This window comes from Leuresthes tenuis, unplaced genomic scaffold, assembly GCF_036924035.1.
Source record: "Leuresthes tenuis unplaced genomic scaffold, fLeuTen1.0.hap1 SCAF_6, whole genome shotgun sequence".
Taxonomy (NCBI): Eukaryota; Metazoa; Chordata; class Actinopteri; order Atheriniformes; family Atherinopsidae; genus Leuresthes; species Leuresthes tenuis.
The window spans coordinates 6,585,420-6,610,877 of record NW_027325360.1 but is presented as its reverse complement, the minus strand read 5'-3'; the positions used below and the strand labels follow the sequence as shown (position 1 = coordinate 6,610,877).

Here is a 25,458-nt window from a genome sequence, read left to right as displayed (position 1 = left end):
GTTACTTAATTTAGCTGTTAACTGTTTGCAGTTAATGCATTCATCTACTTATGTGTCTGTTATTATAATAACTACATAAGAATCCATTTGAATGAGGTATCCTAATTCTTTTTAAGGGAAAAGAACAACTCCTATTTTATGTTGTTTTCCTACCGAAGGAACAGTGCTTTGCTGAACATATCTGTGTGTTATTGGATGCATTTGCTAAGATTTTCTTTGTAATGTGTGTTTGCTTTTTTTGTTTTTTTAAAGTTAGAACTTTAACTAAAAATTCCAAAACAATCAGACTATCATCCAGCAACCTGTATACCTGCTATTTATATACACATTTGTGTGAAATCTAATTTTAAAAAATTCCAATAGTGAGTAATAATTAAGAGATGCTAAACAAAAATTACAAGACAGTTATCCAAAATTTTGAAATACGCAGATGCAGGTATGGAATACCAATTTAGTTTTACAATTATTTAAAAGTTTTTATTTGTCCTAAGCAGATTATAACAAGTCATATTTGGTTCTTACACAGTTTAATCAGAAACACAAAGCATTTAAACCATATTACAACATAACATCCCAAATAGAAGTATTCCTTAAGTTATTTGCACATGTTTAGAATATTTTTTTGACATTTTCCACACAGATATTCTGTCCTTGCTGTCTTTACATACCCTAACCTTTAGCATACAATATTTAACCATGCTGATAATGAATCTCACCTCAATACTATCTGGGATAATGAACTTCTGAAAGACAAAGATGTCTGTTGCTTTCCACAAACCATTTTTAACACAATTCACCATAAACCAACAACAACGTACGTGTTTTCCACCATTACCTTGTAGGTCACTGTGTGCTTTACAGTAATGTAAAACACATAGTCAGGGCGACAACACTCCACTGAGTAAGCATGACCGAATATCACAGTTCGGTCATCCCCACAATCTGATCTGGTGCACTGAGGACCTCAAAAACAGCTCCTACTTTTCAAGAAGTAGGAGCCACATCTTGTTGGGGGTTTGATAAGGATTTACTATTTAGCTTTTTTCATTTTCTCTACTGTAGCTCTTCTTATGTCCTCTGGCGAGATTTGAGCAATACCATATCTTAAACTTATTATAACAATGTCATGTGTATTCAGGCATCTCGGAGAAAATAAGGTATTCAAGGGGACTCTCTTCCCTCATGGTGTTAGCACTTTGTATCCTATCATTCTGTTCAAACGCGACACTAAATTGTGATTACGCGATCAAACGTCGGAGATCATTTAAAAAAAATATATATATATATATATATACATATATATATATATATATATATTTTTTTTTTACTTTAGTACTGGAATGTTGTGTTGATACTAAAAGGTAAATCAGAGAATCTCAGAGGGTAGAGATGAACCTCGACACAAGAGTCAACTTTTGTCGCAAGGGATCATGGGATTCAAGGATTCAGTTCCGGTCACGGATGTGGCACTAGCGTCACATCTCCCTCCTTGTTGATCATCTCTGGGAATGCTGGACCGCTGACACAGCGCGTGAACTCTCGCGAAATTAGCAACAGCCTGAGCAAAATGCTAATACATAGCAATTTCCGGGTCAGGGGGAGGCCGTAGAGAAGAGGACGAAAGGCGGAGAAATCACTGTAGCGATTTTGGAGTGCACTGACTGACAGGACGATTGATTGTTTAGCTAACCATTGCAGTGCATGGCCGCAGCAGCTATCCTAGCTACATAGCTGGCTGACCGCTGACCAACAGCTGACCCGCAGGTCACATGAGCAGGATCTGACCGGAGAGAGGATGGCGGAGCGGGATGCGCCCCCGGGAGATGTACCCCTGCCGTCATCTTCAGAGGTTTCAGAAAGTTCTGTGAAACAAAAATCCGCAGATGAAAACGGACACGTTGACAGTGCAGATGAGACTCTCTCTCCAACCTCGGTGATTTACTTCAAGGAGGCTTTAAACTCGTCGAACCTGAGGTTTGGAAAGACTAGCTCCCTGTCAACCAGCCCGCTTCGACAGTATGACTTCCAGATTGAAAGAATCGAGTCGAGGCGGAAAAGTAAGTGCGTACCAACTTTGAAAAGTCCATTGGAGCTGATATGAACATATTACTGTCCGAAAGATACCGTCTTCTACAGTCTCCATTGCTCCTTGTTTGCTAACTTCCCCAAAATAAAACAACTTCCTTCAAAGTTGAATCAAGAACTCTTCCAATAGCTAACGTATCATTCGTGTCATCAAGATGTGTTCCACACTCTCGATTTCTTTGCCGTGTTGTTGTTCTTTCTTACTGTACAGGTGCCAGTCAAGTGCCCACTTTGTCTGTGGGAATACATGGAAAGCTGCTTTATTTTAACGGTGTGCACCGCTGTCTATTTCTCTTAACTTTAGTTTTAGTGTGAAATGTGAGCAGACTGCATCACCATGTCTCCCTGTTTTTATTCGGGTAGACAGAAATCTTCACTCGTATTACCTGAAACTTGCCTGAAAAGATCATTTTGTTCTTCTAACATTTGGGTGGAGGATAATTTTATTTTCTTTGTCCAGGAAGTGAGCTTCGAACATAAATGACAAGTCTGTTTGAAAGTCATTATTAGTCATTTGGATCGGACATGATATTGGTGCTGGCTTCTGAAATGTGTTTTGAAGTTACTGAATTAATATCCTCACCCCTAGGAATATTAAGCGTTTCCTTTACTGATATTTTACTGTAAAACAAACTCATTAATCTACTGCGCGATACATCTCATTTGATACAGAATCTGATGCCTTTACAGCATAAATTTGCATATCTATGTATCACATTTAAGTATAAATGATACGAACATATATTCAGCTGTTTTTGCTAACCCTAATATTGCTTGTTGTGTTGGCTTCCATGTTTCTTTACAAAAAAAGTTGCCAGCATCAAGCATCTGCCCACCGTTAAAGCCTGAGCACTGTGCCCGTTTTTCCTTTTTTTTTTTTTTTTAAGCACCTGAGCCTAAAAGAGAGAAAACATGTCCTGAGATACGCTTTGCTTTCATTTCTGGTTGCACTTCTCTGCCACACGCTCACACATAGTGACTGTGACCCAGGTGAACTGAAATGAATGTTCCTTGAGGTTGACAGACGTTCCCGTTTTTATTTAGTTTTCTACATTATATTTCCCATTCTGAGTTGTTTTAACAAATAAAAGTGAATTCGTTTCCTTATGTATTGACAGGAAAACAGGAAACAGGTGCAGTTATTTATGCAAACTCAAAAGGAAATTCAGAATATGTATAAAAACAGTTTGTACAGTTCTAACAAGCTTGAAAGTCCTTTTTGTCTGAGCACCTTTATTCTCCAACATGGCCTGAACCCTCTTAGACCAGCTTTCTGTCATTTTTTTAAGGAGTCTTCAGGAATAGTTCTCCAGGCTTCTTGAAGGACACCCCAAAGCTCTTCTTTGGATGTTGGCTGCCTTTTGTTCCGTTCTCTGTCAGATGATCCCACACTGCTTCAATAATGTTGAGGTCCGGGCTCTGGGGAGGATTCATCCCTCCATAAGACCTGTTGCCACTGATTTTCAGTCCACTTCTTGTGTCATTTGGCATAGCTCAGCCTTTTCTCCCTGTTTCCCTTCCTTAAGAACGGCTTCTTGACAGCCACCCTGCCATGGAGACCATTTCTGATGAGGCTTGGGCCAACAGTAGATGGATCAGCTGAAGGTCCAGATGCGTCTCTCAGGTCCTGTGTCAGGTCTTTGCTGGACTTCTTTCAAAGGGAGGTCACTTTCAGATACTGTTCATCTGTTGTACATAGTGTTGTTGGGTCTGACACTTCTTTTTTTCCTCCACTTGTCTAATTTCCTCACATCTTTTTTTAAAGACACTTTGGACACCACGCTGAGATATGACGCGTTTCCAGCTAATAGCTGTTTGGAAATCACCCATTTGTTGCAAAATCATTGTCCACTAAATGGTTATCTTTGACAATGTTGTAAATGCAAATAAAGAAATAGGAATAAAGTATGTATCTTGTGACCATCTACTAGTAACAAATTACCTAAAGATACAGTTGAAATGTGCTCTTTGCTAAGTTGCCTGTTTTGTGTAGACACAACACTGGCTTATCCCTGGAGTTATGGGCCTTTTTATGTTTGAATAATCGTAGGTCAGAGTTGAATGGCTCAACAAACAAACAAAAAACACACATTCCTCTGATTATGGTCAGGTGTAAGGACTGAGAAGGAGTGAAAAAGCTCAAGAACACCTTAAATGATTACATTTGGCTACTTTAAAGCAAAACAAAAAGAACGAAATGACAGGTGCCTTAAAACTTTTGCACAATCCATAATTGGATTACTTTAATTTATTTCTATTTGTTAGATTTTTCTTTGACACGTTTGACACCGCAGATTGATAACTTGCTGTTTGCAGCTTCTGGCAAATTATATATATTTAACTATTTGCAGTTTTATTTAAACATAAAAACACAAGACCAACCCTGTTAACTACGTCTTGAAATCCAGTCCACAGTCAATGTGTTTTTCTACATTCTCATCTAAAACATTTAATTTGATCTGAGTTGACAGTGTGGAACTCCTTCCCGGAGCGATGATATAGTGGGCTGGCATTGATGTAGATTCACACACTGTAGATTTTATGATTTGAGGTATTAATGAAATATTTGTGACATACTTTGTTGAAAATATCACAGACATAAAGTAGAGCAGCTCATTTTCTTTACTTACTTTACTTTAGTGAAATCTGACAATCAGTTAAATAAGGATATTCAGATTATTCTGTGGCTTTTTTTCCTGCATAATAGGTGGTTTGAGAATTGCTATCAATTTATCATCAGTTAGTCTGCTATAGATGAGCGAAAGAAACAGCCACTGCTCTGCTGTGTGGGTTATTTTGTTCACAATTACAAATATCAGAGTGTGTTTGGGGTTTTTTGTTTTAAATTTCCACTTTTTTTTAGACAGTCAATATTGTCCCTTTAAAAAGTGGCGATTAAAGTATAATCATTGCCAATCTGGGACCTTTGGCTTTATTACCCTTCGTGCTGTCTGCTGCAGCCAGCTCAGTAATTGCGTTGTCAGAGAACAGGCCTCTGTTTCAGGTCAGAGGGATGCTGGTAATGCACATGAGACAGCTGAGTCCTCTGCTGCATCATTAGCATTGGTTGGTTACTCTGGGGACCCCTCCTCACCCGCTCTTTTTCTTACGCATGCACCATCTGCTCACGTGACAATGTGTTGCTGTGCCCAGCACTACTGTCAGCCATCTTGGTCAACACCCACCCAGTGCATTCACTGCGGTGCACAGGCAGTCCAATCAGAGCGAACTGGTGCTAAGCCGACCGGAGGAGGGCTGTGATTTTCACCACGGTGCTCTGTTGCATTTTAAGTCCCCAGTCTGCACAAAAGGGATAACAAGAGGTTGGAGGAGGAGGAAGAAGTGGAGGAGAGAGGAGGGCTGCCCTTCTCAAGACAGCAGTGGATTTCACTCAATTGTAGCAAGGAGGAGAAGAGGATGCAGGCATAAAGAGGAGGAAAAGCAGCACCCTTTCCAAACACCTGCTGAAAGCTGCTGTGGGCCTTCCCCATCTTGGCTTTTTGTTTTCCCCTCTTGTGTTGGTCTTCAGCCTCTCTTAGTTGCTCTTCTTTCTGACTTGCTGGGGGGGGGTTGGCCTTCGCTGGCTCCCAGAACAAAAGCTGCTACGCCTTTTTTCTCTCGGTGGTGTTGATTTTTGCCTGACAAAAGCTGAGTCATCATGTCTGATCTGACGCCTCAGAGCGAAACCCCGACTCCCACCACAGACAAGATCACGCAGGCCGCCAGAGAGACCATCTATCTGTGCAACTTTCGCGTTTCCGTCGATGGCGAGTGGCTCTGCCTTCGTGAGCTCAACGACATCTCGCTCACCCCCGATCCAGAGCCGGCCCATGAAGGTAAACTGATCGATTGGCCTAGGAGATTTGTGATTTTCTGTCGGGGCGTGGTGGTACACAGGTCACAAGACGCCACATGTTCCACACAGTGACCCGTGATAACATGTCCTGTTGGAGCTGTGTCATGATGGATTTCATGGGTAAGGGTTTGATGTTCCTGAGTTACGCAGCAGGATGACGCCACTTGTAAATAAGGCAGGGATTGGAAGCAAAGCAACCAGGAAGTGCTACTTTTGTTGTGAAGCTTCATTAGCTGGTAAATCAAGTATTTGGTTGCAGAAATATTTGCTTTCAGCTGTGCTGTAACAGCTCGACAGCAAAGATAGGTCTGTGTGTTGATTTATGCATAAACAACAGCAAATAAGACTTGATGTGACTGAACACTGATATTTACGTGTAGCGGTGAACCTTACTTTAAACGGACACCCATAGATAGATGCTGTGTTTTTATGGTTTAAATATGACTTCATGCACACTTTCATTTCTTTGTCTTGCTAGTGTCCCAGTACAGATCAGGTTTCACAATTTCCTGAAAAGAGACTTTTTTTTTTACAACCAGTTGGCAAACAACCCTGCAGCACTTACACCACTTAAGTGTCCACCATGATAATAATACAGGACCATTAACAGATGTCAAGCTATCAACACAGTGAGATCTCTCACTGCTTCCTGTTTACACTGTGTTATTTAAACAGGGACTGAATTTTGCTTTGACTAGTTTCTCTCCATCAGAATAAATTGATGCACGTGTTTTGCTATGTTTATCATTATATTTTTATTAGTAGTCTGAAATGACGCAAAACTGTCCAATTTTCTTTCTCCTGGAACTTTACTGAATAGAACCCAGTAACTACAACCCCCAGTTTTTTAAAAAGTTGACACAAAATGAGACATTTTACCGTTTCATAAAAATATGAGCTGATCTTGAAATTGACTGCAACAACAGACCATGTTAAAATTTGGGGACTAGGTTTTTTTGTTTGTTTGTTTCCTGGATCCTTGCTCACCTTTACTTCTGAGAGACTCTGCCTCTCTAATGTGCTCTTTATGTACCCAGTTATGTGGCTGACCAGCTGTCAGTTAACCTAATTAGTTGCAGCATGTTCTTCCAGCTCTTTCTTTTTAGTATCACTTAATTTTCCAGCCTTCAGTTGCTGCTGTCCCACCTTTTTTTGAGACATCTTGATTAAGTCATCTTGAGTAATTGATTCAGTTGGTTAGAAATGTCATTCATGCTTCTAAATGTCACTACATCCCACAGACTGTTTTTTTTTTAAGGGCAAAAAATGTATAATGTGTTAATCACAACAAATACCTATATTCATTTCATTTGATTATTGCAGTTTTGTGTAATGTGGAAAGCACATTTCTTTTTCTTTATGTGATCGTTCTGATCAAAATTTACACAATTTTAGCATCATTTCTGGTGCTTGACTATTGGGGGTCTTCGGTGGCTGATGGGATTATTTAAAGAGCAGGGTGGCTGATATAAGAACAATCTTCTTCCCGGGCAGGACAGACAGCAGCTCCGACCAGCAGTACAAACAAAGCACTGACAGCAACATGAAAAACACCATTAATAATGTAACTAATTACATGACAGCCTAATATGGTGGGACTCAGCTAAAAGCCTCCCAGTGTTAAATGTTGACATGAATAATGGAGAAGGCAGAGTTAAGTGATACATTTATTAGATTTGGAGTATTTCCTTCTATTTTGAGGCTTTTCATTGTTTTATCTTAAAATGTGGAAAATGTTTTGCTGTCTTTAGCCTCAAAGTTTTATCACTGAAACCATTTATTTTAGTGACACATTATTTTTGTTCTTTATCCCCAATTTTTTTCCATATATTGTTCTATGGAGGCTTTATGAAAGCTCCATTACTTTTACTTCTTATAACACACAGAGCTGTCTTTTTTGACACCTCCTGAGACATTCCCGTTGTGAAACAATGACATATATTGTTACTTTGAGAATTTTAAAATGCCGTTTTACACCTCCATGCCATGTGTAGCCTTGGCCAGAGGTGTTGGATTTCTTTACATCAGCGAGAGTCTGAAATATTAGCACAAACTGTAGCCTGGACTCGAGAGTAAACCGATGACAGGAAGTAATCACATTTTAAATCCGTACGGTTTAACTTCACTGTGACGTCATCATTACAGGAATAACGTTCAACTTCAACAAGGCTACAATTCACACTTTTCTTCCTCATTTCCAGATCCCAAGGATCCGATCGCTATCGAAAGGCTTAACTTGATGAACATGGCCAAACTGAGCATCAAAGGCTTGATCGAGTCTGCTCTCAACCTGGGACGCACACTTGACTCTGACTATGCACCCCTCCAGCAGTTCTTTGTCGTGATGGAACACTGTCTGAAACACGGATTAAAAAGTATGTTTACAGAATTTATAACCTAAAAACTACTGTTTATGTGCTTTTATGGGATAATATGATTTGATTTGGTTAAAAAAAAAGGCAGTGCATGCTCGTCTTTCATGTACAAGTGTGACTAAATGAAAAACGGAAACCAACTCTGTCTGCCAATCATCAGCTAAGAAGACCTTCTTGGGACAGAACAAGTCGTTCTGGGGGGCGTTGGAGTTGGTGGAGAAGCTGACGCCTGAGGCGGGAGAGATCACAGCCAGCGTGAAAGACCTGCCCGGCCTCAAGTGAGTGTCTTAATCTGCCATACCCTTCACCTGCCAAAATGTGATTTATTGAGGTTTTTTTAAAGCCAAGTCTAGAAAATAACAGCTACAAGTTTCACATTTAAGTTCAACCTTTGGTGTTTGATGTCAGAACTCCTCTAGGAAGAGGACGTGCCTGGTTACGCCTGGCCTTGATGCAGAAGAAGCTCTCCGACTACATGAAGACAATCATCAACAGAAAGGACCTGCTCAGGTGGGTTTGCTTCAGCCCTCTGGCATCTAGAATAACTTTTCTATGTGTCTTCTGGGCTCACAGCACTTTGCTCCTTTCTTCAGCGAATTCTATGAGCCGAACGCGTTGATGATGGAGGAGGAGGGTGCTGTCATTGCTGGGCTGCTTGTTGGGTTAAACGTCATTGATGCCAATCTGTGTATGAAGGGAGAGGACTTGGACTCACAGGTTATTCTTTTTTCACTTTCAGTTCCACCTTTTCGTACAGCTGCTCACGCACATGAAATAGTGAACTGAAATGGATCTTTTTAAGCAGGAAGGAAGGGAGTCGAGTCAGGGGGTGTTTTTGATAGCAGGACATATTGGGGTGAAGATGGGGAACCTGTGTACTTTTAATTTTTCTTCTAACATGTTAAAATATTCCACAGTGCAGATTCTGAAGCAAAAAAAAATGTTTTTACCTTCACTGCTCCAGTTTCAGTCACATTTTTAAATCTGGTCAGGAATCTCCTCGTTGATCAGTTGTTAAAACTGGAATAAGGCCAAAGGGCCTGGGAGGATGGGCGGGGAGCCGGTTTCTCATCAGCTTTCTAAAGAAGTGTCATTGTAGTACAGTGAAGTGAAACCTCTTGTTGATTTGAGGCAAAGCTGCCTGCTGATATATTCAAATAAGATTAATGACATACTTGCTCCTTTTTCTGTTGCCTTGGCTTCTGTTGTTTGCTCTGCAGGTCGGAGTGATTGATTTTTCAATGTACCTCAAAGACGGTGGACACAGTAGCAAGAGTGCAGAGGGGTGAGTGGCCTCTCCTGATCAAAAGTATTTCTTCTACTGTTCTCCTGCTCCTGTTTTTTTTTTTTTTTTTTAAGACGTTCAGCCCTGTTCAACTGTACATTTCTACATGCAACAAACAGTTGCAGGTCTGTGTTTGTCACTGCAAAAGGCCAACATTAGTATTATAGATTCAGACATTTATGTATTTTATGTCTGCTTTAGTCACACTAGTTGTGTTTTCAAACACTGGAAGTAACTGATTGAGTTGTGATGCTGCAGAATTTTCTGTAAACCAACCTCTGCCAATGTAAGATGACCGATCTGCAGTTATTATTCTGAAGCAGTCTCAAAATGTGAAGAAAAACCCAGAAATACTAGTTGAGAGGGTCAGAAATGTGATGGGGATGCGTGGGTTTCTCTTTGATTGTAGTATCAAATCACAGTGCACCCTGAGTGGACTTGGAGCTCTGTGATCAGATCAGCAAAGGCTTACGTTAATACCACGTTTAAACAAGGCCTTCATTAGTTTTATTCTTAAATCGTGTTTATGGTAGCATGGAGGTTTCTGTCTGCGTTGCTCTCACCAACCAGAGTGAAGGATTTTGAGTATTCAACCAACTCAGACGGATGTTTGTGCAGACCTCCGAAAAACCTCACAGCGCTTAGCCCTGAGAGATGATAATACTTATATGTTGAATACTGATTTATTAAAAGACAATATGAGTCTGAAGGGGCTGAGAACAACAAATTTCATCACAAAGAGGAGCAATCAAAAAATGATTTAAAAAAAGATGATGACATAGTTATATTTAAACTTTTTCTGTCCCTCCACCACAAAGCCAACTCTTTGTCCACTTTGACCTCTGTCTTTTCCACAGCAGAGCAAAGCTACAGGACCAACAACAGCACCAACACAACCAAGAACAGCCACAACACATATCCTAAGGCTGCCCCCTAGTGGCAGCAACACACTATAATATGTAGAAGCCCATTGGCGATCGCCCATCGTTTTGCAGTTGCAGAACCATGTTTAAGCCCTTAGCCCCTAGCCCCTGATCTCAGCAGACGGCACCTTTGACAAGATGCCAACCTTTAACCTGCAGAACCCCATGGTTGACCCATTGGTTAAAAGTAATCACAATAACTTACAGAAACAGTGTGTTCAGTAAGCTGCAATCACCGGTCTACCGTCCCTTCTCTTTCTACTTTACCTCAAAAGTAAACACAAAAGGCAAGGTTGAGGTTTCTGTTTTACTGCTACAGATAAGCAATGTTAACACTGTTTGCATATTAATGTAATGATTTGATTTGACTGGGTTATGATTGAATTAGAATGAATGGGATTCTAGCCCCTGTATCTTTGAAGTGCCTTCAGATGACGTTGGGATTAGGAGCTGTATCAATAAAACACTTGAATATTTAAAAAAACAAATGCTGGGGTGATAGAAGGAAGCCAAAAGGAAGCTGTAGAGTGAGAGATGCAGATCGGGTTGATTAATGGATAATTTTCAGGGCCAGACAGCACACAAAAAAACAAACCCTGGCTTGCATTTAATATAAAAAGATTAGGTTCAGAAGATGGTTGTTAACTGCAAGGAAGATGTTATGATCTCTAAATTAAAATAAAGAGAGAGAAAAGAGTGCATGAAAGTGACTGATTAACCTAAGTGATGCCATTATTTTCCAAATTAGATACTAGATTGTGTTTTAAATGTCTCACTTTGTATGACCAACAGCCCAAAGTCTAAAGATATTAAATCGAAAAATTAAAGCAGAAAATGTTCCCATTGAGAAGCTGGATTTGTCAGATGTTTGTGCTGTAAATTTCTCCTTAAACTATTAGTATGAACATAAACAGTTCTGATTAATCCTAATCAATAAGTTGACACATTTCTGTAGCATTCATTAACACTGCTGGTGACATGATTCTGGTCTCTTTCAGTGACGGTCAGATCACAGCGATCCTCGATCAGAAGAACTACGTGGAGGAGCTGAACAGACATCTGAGGTTTGTCCGGTCAGTCAGCTGGCTTCACTCTCTTCATGTTGAGCTTCACGACTCACGGGGTTTCCTGTTTTTCTGTTTGCAGTGCGTCCGTAAATAACCTCCAGGCCAAGGTGGACGCTCTGGAAAAGTCCAACACGAAGCTGACAGAGGAGGTGAGTCTTCAACTTTTGTCTAATTAGGGAAAAAAACAAAAAGTGCAGCTGCAGATACTTTTTATTCAGAGATGTTCTGTTTACTTTTGACTCTGCAGCTTGCAGTGGCAAATAACAGGATCATTACTTTACAAGAAGATGTTGAGAGAGTGAAGGAAGAGAGCTCATATCAGTTGGAATCTAGGAAGGTGAACACATTTATTTTTGGCTCTTTTTGATATTTCTACCCTAAATGTCCACTAAGTTTTCAGACTTTATTGTTTTCTATCTTCATAACTCTTGAAGAAGTGTTTATTGTTGAAAGATCAAAGATTTAATCATCATGACAACTCAAAGAGAAGTTAATTATCTGTACAAAACACAGTTACCCTGTAATGAAAGCATTTTCCCACAGGCGTTAAGAAGCGATTCGGCTGCAGATGGACAAGTGTTGGGTGAAACACGGAAGCAGCTCAAAGAGGAAACTTTGCTTCGATTGGTGCGTTTCAGGTTCTTCCTTGTGTGTAAATCAGTGTAACTCTGCTTTGATTAATGGTTTGATCTGTATTGTATTTGGTTTTGTTCATTCAGGTACATTTTTATCTGAATTTATTCCATTTTTATTGGGGGAAAAATGGAATTTAATGTGCAAAAAAAAAAATCTCTAACTGACAAAGTGTCTCTGACTATGAGGTGGGAATCTGTGCAGGATGTGGAGAGGGAGCTGGAGGTGCAGATCGGGATGAAGCAGGAGATGGAGCTGTCCATGAAGATGCTGGAGAAAGACATCTGTGAGAAGCAAGACGCTCTGGTGGAGCTCAGACAGCAGCTGGAAGACCTTCGTGCCATCAACCAACAGCTTAGCCATAAGTCACAGGTGAGGCTGTGCTTGAGTTCGTGTAGATTCAATGTTTGCATCCACTTCTCTCTTCCAGAGTTAAACGGTGGCGCTGTAGATTGAAATGTCTTTGCAGTTCATATCTCACAAGTTACTGTGGCAAACATTAAAAGTTGTTTACAAGATAGAAAATGAAGAGAATGCATACATCAGCAATTCCATACATCAGCCATAAATTCAAGAACGTTTGAGTTACAGCTTCTGTTTGAATCCCATCATTTTGTATGAAAAGGAGCGGTGGACATTAATCATGATGTAAAGAGAAAAACGTCAGTGAAATTATTGGTTACTGATGTCTTCAAATTCTGTCCAATTGAATGATCTGACTAAGACTGTAACTGACTGTGGTATTGAACGTCTTTCTTGTTGCTGATCTAAAGGGAGTGGATGATGATATCATGGAGCTTTTCATCCAAGGCTATGTTTGCTATATTTTCTTTGGCACAGCCCCGACCTGAACACTCACAGACTTGCACGCTTTAAGGCGTGCTTCTTAAGGTGTGTCTGTGGTCCCATTATCAACAGTTTTCAACATCATTAATGAGCCCAGGCACGTTTGCAGGCTTTTCTAATTGCTGTGTAAACTCACTCAAAATGTTGACAAACCATGTGTAGATGGCGTGAGGAGGGAAGAAAAAGTCACTCTAATATTTCCTTGGACTGCCTTTAGCTCTGATTAAGGGATGCATTCGCTGTGGCATCCATTTTTTGCCAGGATCTTGTAGTGATGACGGGAGAGTCAGACTGCTGCGCAAAGTCTTCTGCAGCACATCCCAAAGATTCTCCATGGGGTTCAGATCAGAACAGATTAACATCTTTTCCACGACCATGTTTCTTGTTTAAGAAATGAGGAGCTACTGACTGCATCAGTTAGGGTTAAATAACTTCATCCATAATCACCCATGCAGTAGTTATCCAATGGGAGGCTCTTACCCATTTGCTTGGTCTTAAATCCAGTTTTTTTTGTGGGCAGGCAGCGTATAAAGAACACAGCTGCGTCTACCTGCAGTAACATTACTGCTCGATCTACAGCAACTTCCGTCCTAAGGCTTCATGTTCCTTCTGTGTTCCTGTTAATCTCCTGAATTGAAGCAGCACATCTGACTGACCTGTCTCATCCTCCTCAGAGTGCAGATGCCAGCTCTAAACAGAAAAATGAAGTCATCGCTCGCCTGGAAGAGAAAATAAACCAGATGTCAGGGACCGTAAAACAGCTGGAGACCAGGTAAGGACTGTCTGATGTTTTGTTATGGTGTTTTTTCATGGAAGTGTTGACCTGCTCAAACTTCTCACTGTCATGTCATGTTTTTTCCCCTTCCTCTACTTCCATTCTCTTTATCTTTTCCATCATTTGTTGACCTATTGATTCTCAACTAGTGAGAAGCATATGGTGAAGCAGGCCAGAAACCTGAGTTCCACAGCAGGGAAGCTGCTGCAGCCGCCGCAGTAGCTCCATGCTCTCAGAAACCTGAATACAAACATAGAACCCTGCCTAATATAGACATAACCAGGCTAGGATGTTATCTTTTCTGTACAACACCCCTTTGTTGTTGATGATTAAAAATAAACTTCTTCCCACCGCCTCTTGCAGTGGCTCTCCAGCTTCAGCTTTTAGTGTGGACCCGATTGATCCTCTTAGCTGCCCTTAATCCTTACGTTATCAGCCAGATGTGTTCGCCACGTCGGGTTCATACTTTGATTTAATCAACAAACTATCCTGTTACCCGAGGAGAGTAGATGGCTTGGTGTCTGAAAGTCTGACAGATTTGATGTGCCAACAAACCTTTACGTTTGGGGGGGTAATGTTATTCCAAAGAATTCAGCTCCTTCCACAGACTCTTCTTGTATATTTTCAGCCAACAGAGACTGATAATTGAAAAAGTCTGAGTTGATGTTTAGGGCCGATTATACGAGGGGTTTGTTGTCATTTGATGATCCGCATGCAAATGTTGAAAGCCAACACAGGAGGAAGATGAAGTGAGAAGGGCAAAATTAATTTATTAATTTTGAATTGTCTGTGAACATAACATTGGTGTAAACTGTAGTTATCATTAGGCTAATAAAACAATAAACAAAACTCAGCCTGCTTCATCTTCTTTAAAGTTTCTTCGTTGGATTTTAGCCTCTGTCGTCTTTTTGTTTTTTTTCCCCTTCATCCTTCTGTGTTTTAATTTGAGTTTTTCGTTGACATCTCCTCCTAATCATGTTTGTCTTCATCGAGTTTTCCTTTTGCCATAAGTTTGTTGTAACCCGCTCACCCCAAACCAGATGCAAACGGGGCGAGAGGGAGCGGGACCTGGCTTTAGAGGCCAACCGGCTCTTTAAACAGGACTTTGGAGACAAAATCGAGAGTCTTCAGGTGGAGGTTGAGCAGCTGAGGAAACTCAGGTAAAGTCTGAGGAAAAAGGTGATGGGGGGGTGGTCTTCTTTATTCTGTACTTTTGTTATGGTAAAGAAATCTGATGAATATATTTATGTCAAAGAGGGGTTTTGTTGTTCTCACCATTAAAACCCTTAATGTCGCATTGGGTCATTACCATAAAGATCCACCGTAGTGTAGAATGATGCATTCCCTCATACAGCAGCCTGCTGTGAGGAATACATGTCAGCTGTGATATTGTTCTGCCTTTTTTAAATGAAACGGAAGACAAACAGGGTACTGAAAGGAAGATCCAGCATTTCTGGTTTCTGGTTCTAAAGACAACAAAAAAAACTATGTGATTTATTATGTCAAAGGTAAGTAAAAATAACCCAACAGACCAAACAAACGGTGGCTACAGCAGCTGCCTTGGACAGCAGGAAGCTGGACCGGGCAGAGGCAGTGCAAACATTTACAACAATCCCTCCCGAACCGCAGCCTTTATTCCCATTCATGAGGCAGTGGAGTATTTTTAGAACGGCTTTGACTGTTTAATCTGTGTCCTCTCCTGTGTCTTCACTTCATCATGTTCTCTGTTTCAGGTCTAATCTGGAGCAGGAGTTGAGAAAAGAGCGCGAGCGAAAGAGTGAGCAGCATCTCAGCACCACGCCCACACAATCCAGCACTGCTCGCAGGGACAGGAGACTCCCAGAGAGCGCGCCGAAGGTCAGTCTCTGGCCACGTTTACCAAGGTAAAGAGCAGGTCAAGGCAGGGCCCTCAGCTTCATTTTCGGACATTTTGTTTTTTCCAACAGCATCTCCCGGAATCCCCGTCAGTCAAAAGAGAGAATGACCAGTCACAGAGTGGACAGGAGGACAAAACCAGCCTGAGCTCCAGCTTGTGAGTCCACAGTTTACAGACTCTGTTTCAAAAGTTGGTGAAAAATGACTGAAATATCTTGTCTCGCTTCTGTTAAGGTCCCTGTCACATCATGAGGATGAGCAGGTGAGGCTTCATTTGCTGCGTTAAAAAGTTACTAACACTTTGGTGGTGATAGCTTTTTTTACACGGAAATATCCAGAGAGTCATCAAATGTTTCCGTTTTATTGTTCAGGAAGAGTCCGGCGTGGAGATCAGTCAGCCTTCCATGTGTGCGATGTGTGCAGAGGAAGACTCTCTCATGAAGACAAAGGTAGAACAGTGTGTGTGTGGGGAGGTGGGGGGGATTAGTGTCCAGTGCCAATAAAGTCAGAATGCAGTGATACAAATCATTTCTACCTTTTATGTCAAAGACAATATGTGAAAAGTAAACTTTTTTTTGCTCATTTTGAATTTAAAGCCAGTAACTTCAGGCAAGTTCAGCTGAAACAGCAAAATAATTGAGTGAGAGCAGCTCTGTTAAAATACACTTTACTGGTGTTACAAAGAAAATAGGGTACTTTGTGCATAAGCCTGTTTGATTGATTTTTACACACAGTGATTCGAACCCCAACCTCACTATCTTCATGTGTTAGTCCTGTTTTGAGAAGCTCCGTTTAGTATCATGTCGATCAGCACCTGGACCTGTTTACTTTAGAGCCGAGCAGAATGGGGTTTGTCTTGCTGGATAGACGAGGCCCCTCCTGAAGACCATGTTTGGCTGGCAGCACATGTTGCTTCAGCATCAATGGTCCCTTCACAGATGTGCAGGTTAAAATTGCACCTGTATACCATCTGGATTTCTGAATTAGTTCTACAGATGTAGTTTACACATTTTCTCTCATTGCATGGTAGCGTTTAAACCTCCATTTGTGTGATTTCCACCACACAGCAGTGTCTATTTTCAGTGCAGTGCTAACTCAGGGAAAATTCTTTGTCACTTCCTGTTGACTAAATATTTTCCTAAACGGTTGATTTATTCACCCACCGTTTCCATCTTTACTTCTCAAACTGTTGCTGGCATCAAACTCAAAAAGTCATTCGATTCTGCTTTTATCTACATTTTACACAAGGAAACAAGGATTTTGCAGAGGAAGTGTGTTGCAGTGATGTTTTGCTTCAGAGTTTTATAAAAAATGGTGTTGTGTTCGACTTGAACCAGTTCTGTTTTTTCACTCTTTGTCTAGAAACAGTGTAAGAACTGCAGCGGCATTTTCTGTGAGAGCTGCGTGTCCAAAGAGCTGCCGCTGCCTTCCTCCATTCTGCCTGAGACGGTGTGCACCGCCTGCTACTCGCAGTTACTCCAGCAGTACGCTTCAACGCCACCATGAAAGCTCGCAGTGATGAGACGCTTAGAGCACAGAGGCATTGATCTGTAAAACTGGCACTGCAAGAAAAGCACTTTGTGACTTCATGGCTTGAAATTTCATGAAAGTTCTGAGCTCTGTGGGATGTTTTGGTCACTTTCAGTCAGCGGTGTCCAATCGTGTTGCGGGTGCTGCTTATATGTGGGTTTCTATTAGAAGTAAATAGCGCTGCAGCCATTTATTCCTCTTTTCTGGTTTACGGTGTGAATTTATTAGTGAATTTGGCTTCTGTGGTTGCTCTTAAACTAAAACCTGCATTCACATACCTGAAAAAGGCACCTTGTTTAAATCATCTCATTCACTGGCACGTTTTGAAACTGACCATCCTGCACGTCCATTAAGCTGGAACAAAGTTTAACTGGCATTCTTTTAAGAGATTTTAAGAAGAACTGGATTTTTGTGTCTGTATTGTGTGCCTCGGCGGTGCTCCTTACAGATCTGGTGATGATCTGTTGGAGCATATGTGACTTTGGACACTTTTTTTTTTTTTTTTTTTTTTAGAACTGACATCACATTCAGGGAAAGTCTGACAGGATCGCTATCAACACTTTTGACCAAATCTAATCATGTTAAACATTTAAGCATTTTGGTGAGGATTGTATGTAAAGAGCTTTTTACTTGGTATAGAAAATAAATGTTGGTTTATTTCTCTTTGTCAGAAAATTTAGTCTTTCGCAGAATGTAAGAGAAATATTTAAGAATTATGACATTGTTATGATAACTGAAACCCTAGTTGTACCCGAGCTTTATACCTAGTGTCCTCGCAGTATTGATATCAGTATTTAATGGACAAATTATCCTGTAAGACTGACAAACTTATTTACCTTTCAAAGAGTTGGAGGAGAAATGGATCCATTGCTCCTGTCTGAATGTTTCAATAAGATTTGGACCTTCAGCTTAGCATAAAGACTGGAAACAGGAGCAGCTACAGCTTACAAAATATAGCAGCCACACAAACACACAATGTAAATTAGTCTGGACCTTCTGAGTTAATTTCCATGGAGCTTTATCAACCAGCACAGACCAAAAATCCTCTGAAAGCAGTTGGATAGACCTGCAACCAATCAGAGCTTTAAAACCTGTGATGTATCCCAGAGGAACATCCTTCCTCTAACCTTCAACTAGACAGGCTTCTTATGAATGGTTGCAACTGGGCATTGAAGACCAGTTGGAAAGTTCTTTGAAGGACCAGAACTGGTCTGCCCAAACAAAGGAAATTTAAGGTGTCAGAACTGCTAAAATAGTCATAAGCTTTTTTGTTTTAAGCTACAGAGAAAGCAAAATTCAAGTAATGGTGTTTAGTGTAAGAAAGTGAAATGAGCCGAGGGCTGTTTTGTGCTGGAAACTCCACTGAGTTGCTGTTCAGAGGCCAGAGACAGTTTGTTTTAAATCCTAACATGTCAGCTAGTGTGCTTTGACTGGGCTGGCAGGTGGATTTTGCTTTTGTTGACAGAGCCAAGCCAGCTGTTTGCCTCTGTCTTCATGTTCAGTTAAGCCAGTTTAATGTAAACTGATTTTACAAATCCAGAAAAAAAGGCTGTAAGTTTACAAAGCTAAATACTCTGAGTAGATTTATTTCTGCATCAGTTAGAAGAAGCATCGACACAATGAGGTTGAAAAAGGAAAAAAAAAATCCAGCGTGTGCAACATCTACACCAGTTTGAAGTGCTCTGCTGGCAGGTTTGACGTGGGCACAGCTGCTATTTTCATGTGCTGTTCATTCAGTGAAACTATTTAAAGCTTTAGTCTGTTTGGCATGTGACATGGAACTGCTTCTGAGATCAACAATAAACGTTATCCGACTTTAAGTGTACGACTGTTATTTTCATCATTCGCAGAATCCAGGAGCATGTAGAGCATGTAGATTTTGACCCAAAAGTTCAAAATCCCAACTATTCTGATCTTTCAAAATGATGAATTCTGCTAATATCTTCCAATTTCTTCCACAGTCAGGATAAACGGTGCTCATTCAAATGGGATTGTCAGGTTTCTCTCCTTGTGCAGAGCATCGAGGTGGCCGCTTACATTTTCTGGTGATTTAACTCCATTTAACATTTCAGCCCCTGAGCACCAGATTGACTTCTTTCTTTGGTCATATAGTTGGTTTGAAGCACCGGTGCAAATTTTAACACCTAAAAAGTTCACCTCATTAGTGTATAGCCTTATTTATCCAGTATGAGGAGTAACTTGCATTAAAATGTCTGCGTACAGGCTTATGTTCAGATGCTTGTGGCACCAGAAAAGCTTTTCAGTCACTCACATCATTCAGCCTCGTTTCCCCTTCTGACGTTTGACACTTTTCCTGATGTCTTCTTTTCTGTATCTCTAACTAGGTTTTATTTGTATTTCTCCCTGAACAAAGTATGATGTGTTCATCTTCTGATGGCACGCTCACTTTTGGCCTTCTTTGTCTTAATTTGCAATCGACTGACCCAGAGTTCCCAAACTGCTTTGGATATCCACGCACTTCCCTTCCTCTTTTCTGACTTCTTAGCTTTTCGTGATGCATTTCCTTCTGTGACAGCTGTTGAAGCAGATACATTTAAAACAGGTGATCAATTCACTTGAGGACAAAGCTCAGGGCAATTTGTGCTTTTGTAGAAAATGTCTTTGTAATCAATCTGCATCACTTTGCCAACATAGAAATGAATCTAAATAAGAAAATTTCTCTAGATCCTCAAATGTTGAAATGTTATTTCAACGTCTACACACAAAAAAACTCCATCTGTTTCCAGACTTCTGTATAAACGTTTCATTTCACCACATTACCCTTAAAATCCACTATTCTTTGTAACTACATATTAAATGAGAAATCTGTGACAAATTTCAGTGCTAGAAAGGCATTCAGACTCAACTGACATGTTTCTCTCTAAGAATAAACCTAAAATTTAACTTTTATTAAATTAAACTATACTAAATGAAAATGATTTCTTTGACACAACAAATGTTTGATTCATATTTGTTTTATTCTTTGAAGACATACAATGATCCGGTTTGTGCTCATTTTGCATCAGTGTGGACATTCACCTGCAGGAGAGAATATAACACATTTAAACGCTGTTCCAGCTTTGTGCATGAATAACAAAGTTCACATTTTTACCATCCAACATCTTTGGTTCTAAAGTAAAGCAGCATTTCTCACCTTCAGTCAGAGTCTGACACAGAGTTCAGGAATAACTCGATGTATCGATGTCCTAAAAATCAGAACAGATCAGGTGTGAAGAGAAATTCTGCCGGCGAACAATGAAGAGCAAAGATGACAGAATACATTTGTGCTTTTCCATGTTATTATATCACAGTATTATCATCATCATGGAGGGTTTCTATAATCCTTTTAAATAACATAAAAGGGCCATTTATTTTTTCTTTAAAAGAGGTTGCCTTTTTTCACAAGCTTAAACTTTCTCTGAGGTCCTAATAAAAAGTCTGCACTGAATGACTCTCAGAGGATGTTGTTGCAACATGAGAGAGCGTACAGTAAATAGCTTCTGACCACACACCAAACTAAAAGAAGAAAACTTGACTAGTCTAGGAGAAAAAGGGCTGCATAACCTTGTAAAGTGGCGCAAGTTTCTCTCCAAAATCTGAACGGTTCACTGAATTCCTTTTCAGTTCAAAACAGGTGACCAAAACAAAATGGCAGGGTTGTGTTTTTTCTGAAATTTTAAAGTTTTCTGTTTCGGATTTATTTGCTCATATACCTATGTTCATCCGGTCTCTGGACATGGCGGCCAAAGCGTCCTTGTGGCAGCGGAAGTAAACGTCTGCCTCTCCACTTGACCTCCCGTTTGGTCCATATTCCAACAGGATCTTAGACACAACTAGAGGAGAAAAGAACTACAGGGGAAGCACAGACACTTTATAATCACACCAGATGCTACATTTGATGTGATTATTATCACCCCTGCTTTTGTTTTATTACCTTCACAATGTCCTCTCCAGAAACCTGGAAAGGAAGTCCTCGCATATGGATGAAGTGCATCGGCACATTGGAGCTCTGAACAGACACTGGTGCAGCAGCTATATCACCAGGAGCAGTTTTTAGTGGCTCAATCAAACACATATTTGTTAAACAAAGACTTTAATTAACAAGTAGAAGCATCGTGTTGGAAACCTGCCCATTTAAAATATTTCATCAGTTTTTAACTAAAGTTGTTACAAATTACAGGTTAATACTAGTCTTTTCTGTTCTAATAGTTACAAAACAAACTGGGTTTTATAACCTGAAAAATAAAGATGGGTCACCCCCTCACCAGATTCGTGGTTGGCCCTGTTTGTTGACTGGGAGCTGGTCTGGGAAAAATCTGAACTCCCCTTCCTCCTCCTCCAACTACTATGAATCTTGTCACTGCTGCTGGGAAACACCTCAATATATCTGCAGATATTACACAAGAAGAAACAAATATAATCACCAAGAAGAAGAGATGCTACAACATCTCAACAATTGGCTTATTTATAGAGAGGCTTTTTGTATTCAAATAATGACATTTGATCTTTTCTGTAGGGCAAGAAAACCTCTGTGTGGATTCTAAAGTCAAGCACCTAATTTAGAATAACCTCATAAACAAGTAAAAATCATTGATGAACGTCTAATGTTACCGAACAGAAGGAAAGAGAACATTGTTAAAGTTAACATATAAACATTATTGACGTCCTTCTCTAATATTTGGTTGCAGAATTGTTGGCAAACATATCATCGACCCAAACATTTTTTTCAAAGCCATCTGGAAGCTTCCTGCACCTGTCTGCTGGTCATAGTTCCATCAGAATCAGCTCCAGGTCCTAAATTTGAAGGAAACTGTTGGAGGTGACCTTAAAATCCCTCTCCAGCTGACAAACCTAAGGACTTCACCCCAAACCTAGTTTTCTGACAGTCATGGAGCCACTTTTGGTTCTGTGTGCTGGCTTGGTGTCGGCTGAAACCACCACATCGGATTGTTCATGAACAGTCCTTTGAAGCTTTGAACATGGTTCTGCCATCTTGGCTTTGCAAATGCACATCTACGGAGTTTGATATCCCTGATGTAGACACTGAGAATCAAACACGAGTCTCCTTTTGGGGGTTTTTTGTTGTTTTTTGAGGAACTAATTCAAATTCCTCAAACAAATGATTCTGATTACACCAAATTTGTTCATTTGCATTTATCTCTCGATATTCTGAGCAGGACTGTATCTCCAGCATGGGATGGTGTGTCCAGCTTACCTGTGTCCTATGAGCTCTCTGTCCTTCTTCAAAGCTTCATCAGCTGCTTCCTGGGAGGTAAATTGCACGAAGGCTTCTCCAGAATTTCTTCCTCTAAAGTCTCTGACAATAGTGATCCCGTTCTCCACAATATCTAAACCTGCAACGTGCACAACATAGTATAAATATGTAGTGCCTAAAGAGATGATGCGCAGAAACTAATTAAACTTTCCTTCTCTTTTGATCATTTCAAAGAATACAATTCTGTTTTTTGCAGGCAAGAACCTCAAAGACAAAAACAGATCTAACCAATGGATTCGAACAAAAAGTTTAACAGCCATATGTGAGATCAGTTTTTTCAAACATTGTATGCCAGACCTCACAGTTTTGAGATTAATAGAGACTAAAGAATACCATAAGAACAATTAAAGTTCTATCATTATCATAATCCTAAAAAACAAACATGTAAACTAATTAATCTGCTCTGATTTATAAAGATGCTGAAGACAATTCAGCGTATTATTCTCAATCTAAACCCTAATAAGTGACACCTGTCATTAATTTTGTTTGGTCTTTAGAAAAATAATGATAATAATTAATACATTTCATTTTGACTTGACAAATGCGGCTGTATTTTAAAGGATAAGGAGAGTTTTTTTCTAACACACCTGAAAAGAAGTCAGCGATGTCGTCCTCAGTGCAGGAGAAAGGGAGCCCCCTCATCAGCACCACCCCGTCTGCTGCTAGAGTCTGGACGGTTTTCTTCAGGATGGCTTCAGCGTCGCTGTTCGTCACTTCAAACACTGAAAGCGGCGCATGAATTTACTCATTTTCTTAAACAATTTAAATTAAACTCTTGTTGCTGTGATCTGCTTTTGAAGTGTTTTGGTGCATTAAAAGATCGGTTTTTTTTACGGGGAGTATCATTATAAAGTGAAGACAAGTGGCAATCATCTGACAGTTAAAGGGAACGACGATCCAACAATCTCGTTGCTGCGTTCCAATTAAACCTCTACAAATACTGTGTAAGAGTCATTATGAAAGATGTGTTCAAAATTAGCAGCAAAATAAAACCAAATCTACTCCCAAGCCAAATAAGCTGCCCCTTCATTGTGGTGTAACATGGAGAAGGGGCACAGAGGGTAACCACAGTGTTTTTGTATATGAAGTGCTATTAAAATAATGAAGACATAGTTATGATACATTGCACTTCTACAAATATATCACCCAAGATCTTACACAGTGGGACTTCAAAGCATGATGGTCTTAATTGTTAAATAACAAATTGATGGAAATTTTAGAAATGATGACTCTTTTAATCGTCATGTGGTGTTTTAGTAAGTTAAATGCATGTACTTGAATGAGACACCCTGTTGTGACCTGACCTGAGGAGCTACAGATTTTGCAGCTCCATAGGTCCTGTTGGTACAGTGCAGCTGTGGCTGACGCATGTCTGGATCAGTCAGAGACGCAAACCTTCAACGTAACGTGGACCGATGTACTGCCGGTGCTTCTCCAGAGCTTTGCTGACGTCGGCCTCGTGCTCCATCTCAATGAAGGCTTGTCCCGAGGGTCTGCCCAGTTTATCCAAAGACAGGTGGATCCCCTTCTCCCCATCCCGAATCCTGCAGTCTGAAGCACATTATTACCATTTTACTCCAAAAAAATCCTTACATTCAAAAAGAGCATGTGTCGGACACTATCTGACATTGGTCAGTGATGAGTTAAGGTGTCACCATGCAGACGCTCACCTGAGAAGAACTTCAGGAGGTCCTGTACTGTGCAGGACCAGGGGAGACCTTTCACCTGCATGATGTACACCTCTTTGGTCTCTATATTTGAATCAGACTGATAGTCTGGCAGTGGTGGGTATTCATCTCCACGATCTCCTGTCTGGAAGACAAGTGGTCACATATTGCTGTTCAAACACAAACCTGCAGTGACGAGCTAGCAGTGGAGATATAAACGCCAGGATATGACAACACTCAGCAAAGTATTGAAACTGTACTTGAGCACAGTACTAATTTTGAGTGCAGGGTATGAAAAAGGTGTTAGTATAAAGTACCAGTACAATCTGAAGACATGTGAGCCTATTGCATGCCAACACCAGACCAACGGGATATTATGAGACTAACCTTGGTGCAGAAGCTGTGCTGACTGCTTCTAACTGCAGCCTGAAGCTGGCAGACTGCTCGGGTCACTGAAGTCCATGTTCGCTGCTGTATGAAACCACACCTGACCGACGGAGCGCGGCTTCTCGTTATGATCGCTGTCGGTGATGTTAGCTTTCTTAAAGCGACACACCGCTGCAGTAAAAACAACATAGATTTGCCGTTACCAGACATTTTGTCCGAGCCTAGCCGGAAGTGACTAATAAAGGTCAGTTTGTTTTGGTAAAATAAGCAGATGTCCGAACGGTTTGAGACTCTGAAGTCAGTGGAGTTAATTCAGCTAGATGCCAGCTTTGCATCACAGCAAGGAAACACTCACGTGGGTCAGTGACAGTCAAGGGCAGCGCTCGAGCTTCTTCACGGTCAAGTTAGCGATACCATACTTTGTATATCCGGTTTGATTTTTCATAATAAAAGTCAAACCCTGTGGTTACCAGTGTTTTCTGGATTGTATATTACATTTCGCAGTTGCAATACTCCACTTGTATTTGCTTTTCTTAATAATGCTCACCATGTACTGCTACAGTGGTGCCAAGAGAGGTGGATATACTCTGTGTAATGTGTGGCCCTTCCAGCTGAAATGAATACAAGATGCTATGAATAGTGTTATACAGTGAATACTTTGCTGAATTGAGTTAAACTAAAAATGGGCCAGTAGTATATACATATGTCACATATCCTCTGTTGCCTAATATCAAGGGGTAAGCATCTGGATAAAATCAGTGCCCTCGATATCAAGCGTTAACCTAACCAACCCATTCAATTAAGGTAACTAGTAGCTAGTTAGAGGCATAGACTGATGAGATCATGTTTTCTCGTGAAAAAAAGCTCACAAGTAAATGT

At 40.5% G+C, this 25,458-nt stretch overlaps 2 protein-coding genes across 6 annotated transcripts; one reads left to right on the top strand and one right to left on the bottom strand.

Moving 5' to 3' along the window:
* Positions 1–1,477: 1,477 nt before the first annotated feature.
* Positions 1,478–19,070, top strand: rufy3 (RUN and FYVE domain containing 3). 5 transcript variants are annotated; one of them, XM_072387341.1, is made up of 18 exons: positions 1,478–2,057; positions 8,143–8,316; positions 8,477–8,594; positions 8,725–8,826; positions 8,910–9,033; positions 9,537–9,601; positions 11,523–11,588; positions 11,671–11,740; positions 11,839–11,928; positions 12,135–12,218; positions 12,429–12,596; positions 13,745–13,842; positions 14,886–15,005; positions 15,579–15,702; positions 15,792–15,877; positions 15,955–15,982; positions 16,092–16,169; positions 17,083–19,070. In XM_072387341.1, exons 1-18 carry the CDS (start codon positions 1,796–1,798, stop codon positions 17,224–17,226), a joined length of 2,001 nt encoding a protein of 666 aa, XP_072243442.1. In that variant the 5' UTR covers positions 1,478–1,795; the 3' UTR covers positions 17,227–19,070. The 5 variants fall into 5 exon arrangements, with proteins under 5 accessions (XP_072243442.1, XP_072243445.1, XP_072243444.1 ...); XM_072387343.1 differs by having other exon boundaries at positions 1,928–2,061; XM_072387342.1 differs by lacking the exon at positions 1,478–2,057 and adding an exon at positions 5,244–5,921.
* Positions 19,071–20,222: 1,152 nt separating this feature from the next.
* Positions 20,223–24,962, bottom strand: grsf1 (G-rich RNA sequence binding factor 1). Its single transcript, XM_072387349.1, has 10 exons — positions 24,580–24,962; positions 24,196–24,337; positions 23,921–24,076; positions 23,113–23,247; positions 22,466–22,604; positions 21,516–21,637; positions 21,185–21,282; positions 20,964–21,099; positions 20,405–20,456; positions 20,223–20,289 (listed from the first exon to the last, which is right to left on the bottom strand). Exons 1-9 carry the CDS (start codon positions 24,787–24,789, stop codon positions 20,407–20,409), a joined length of 1,188 nt encoding a protein of 395 aa, XP_072243450.1. The 5' UTR covers positions 24,790–24,962; the 3' UTR covers positions 20,223–20,289; positions 20,405–20,406.
* Positions 24,963–25,458: the final 496 nt, after the last annotated feature.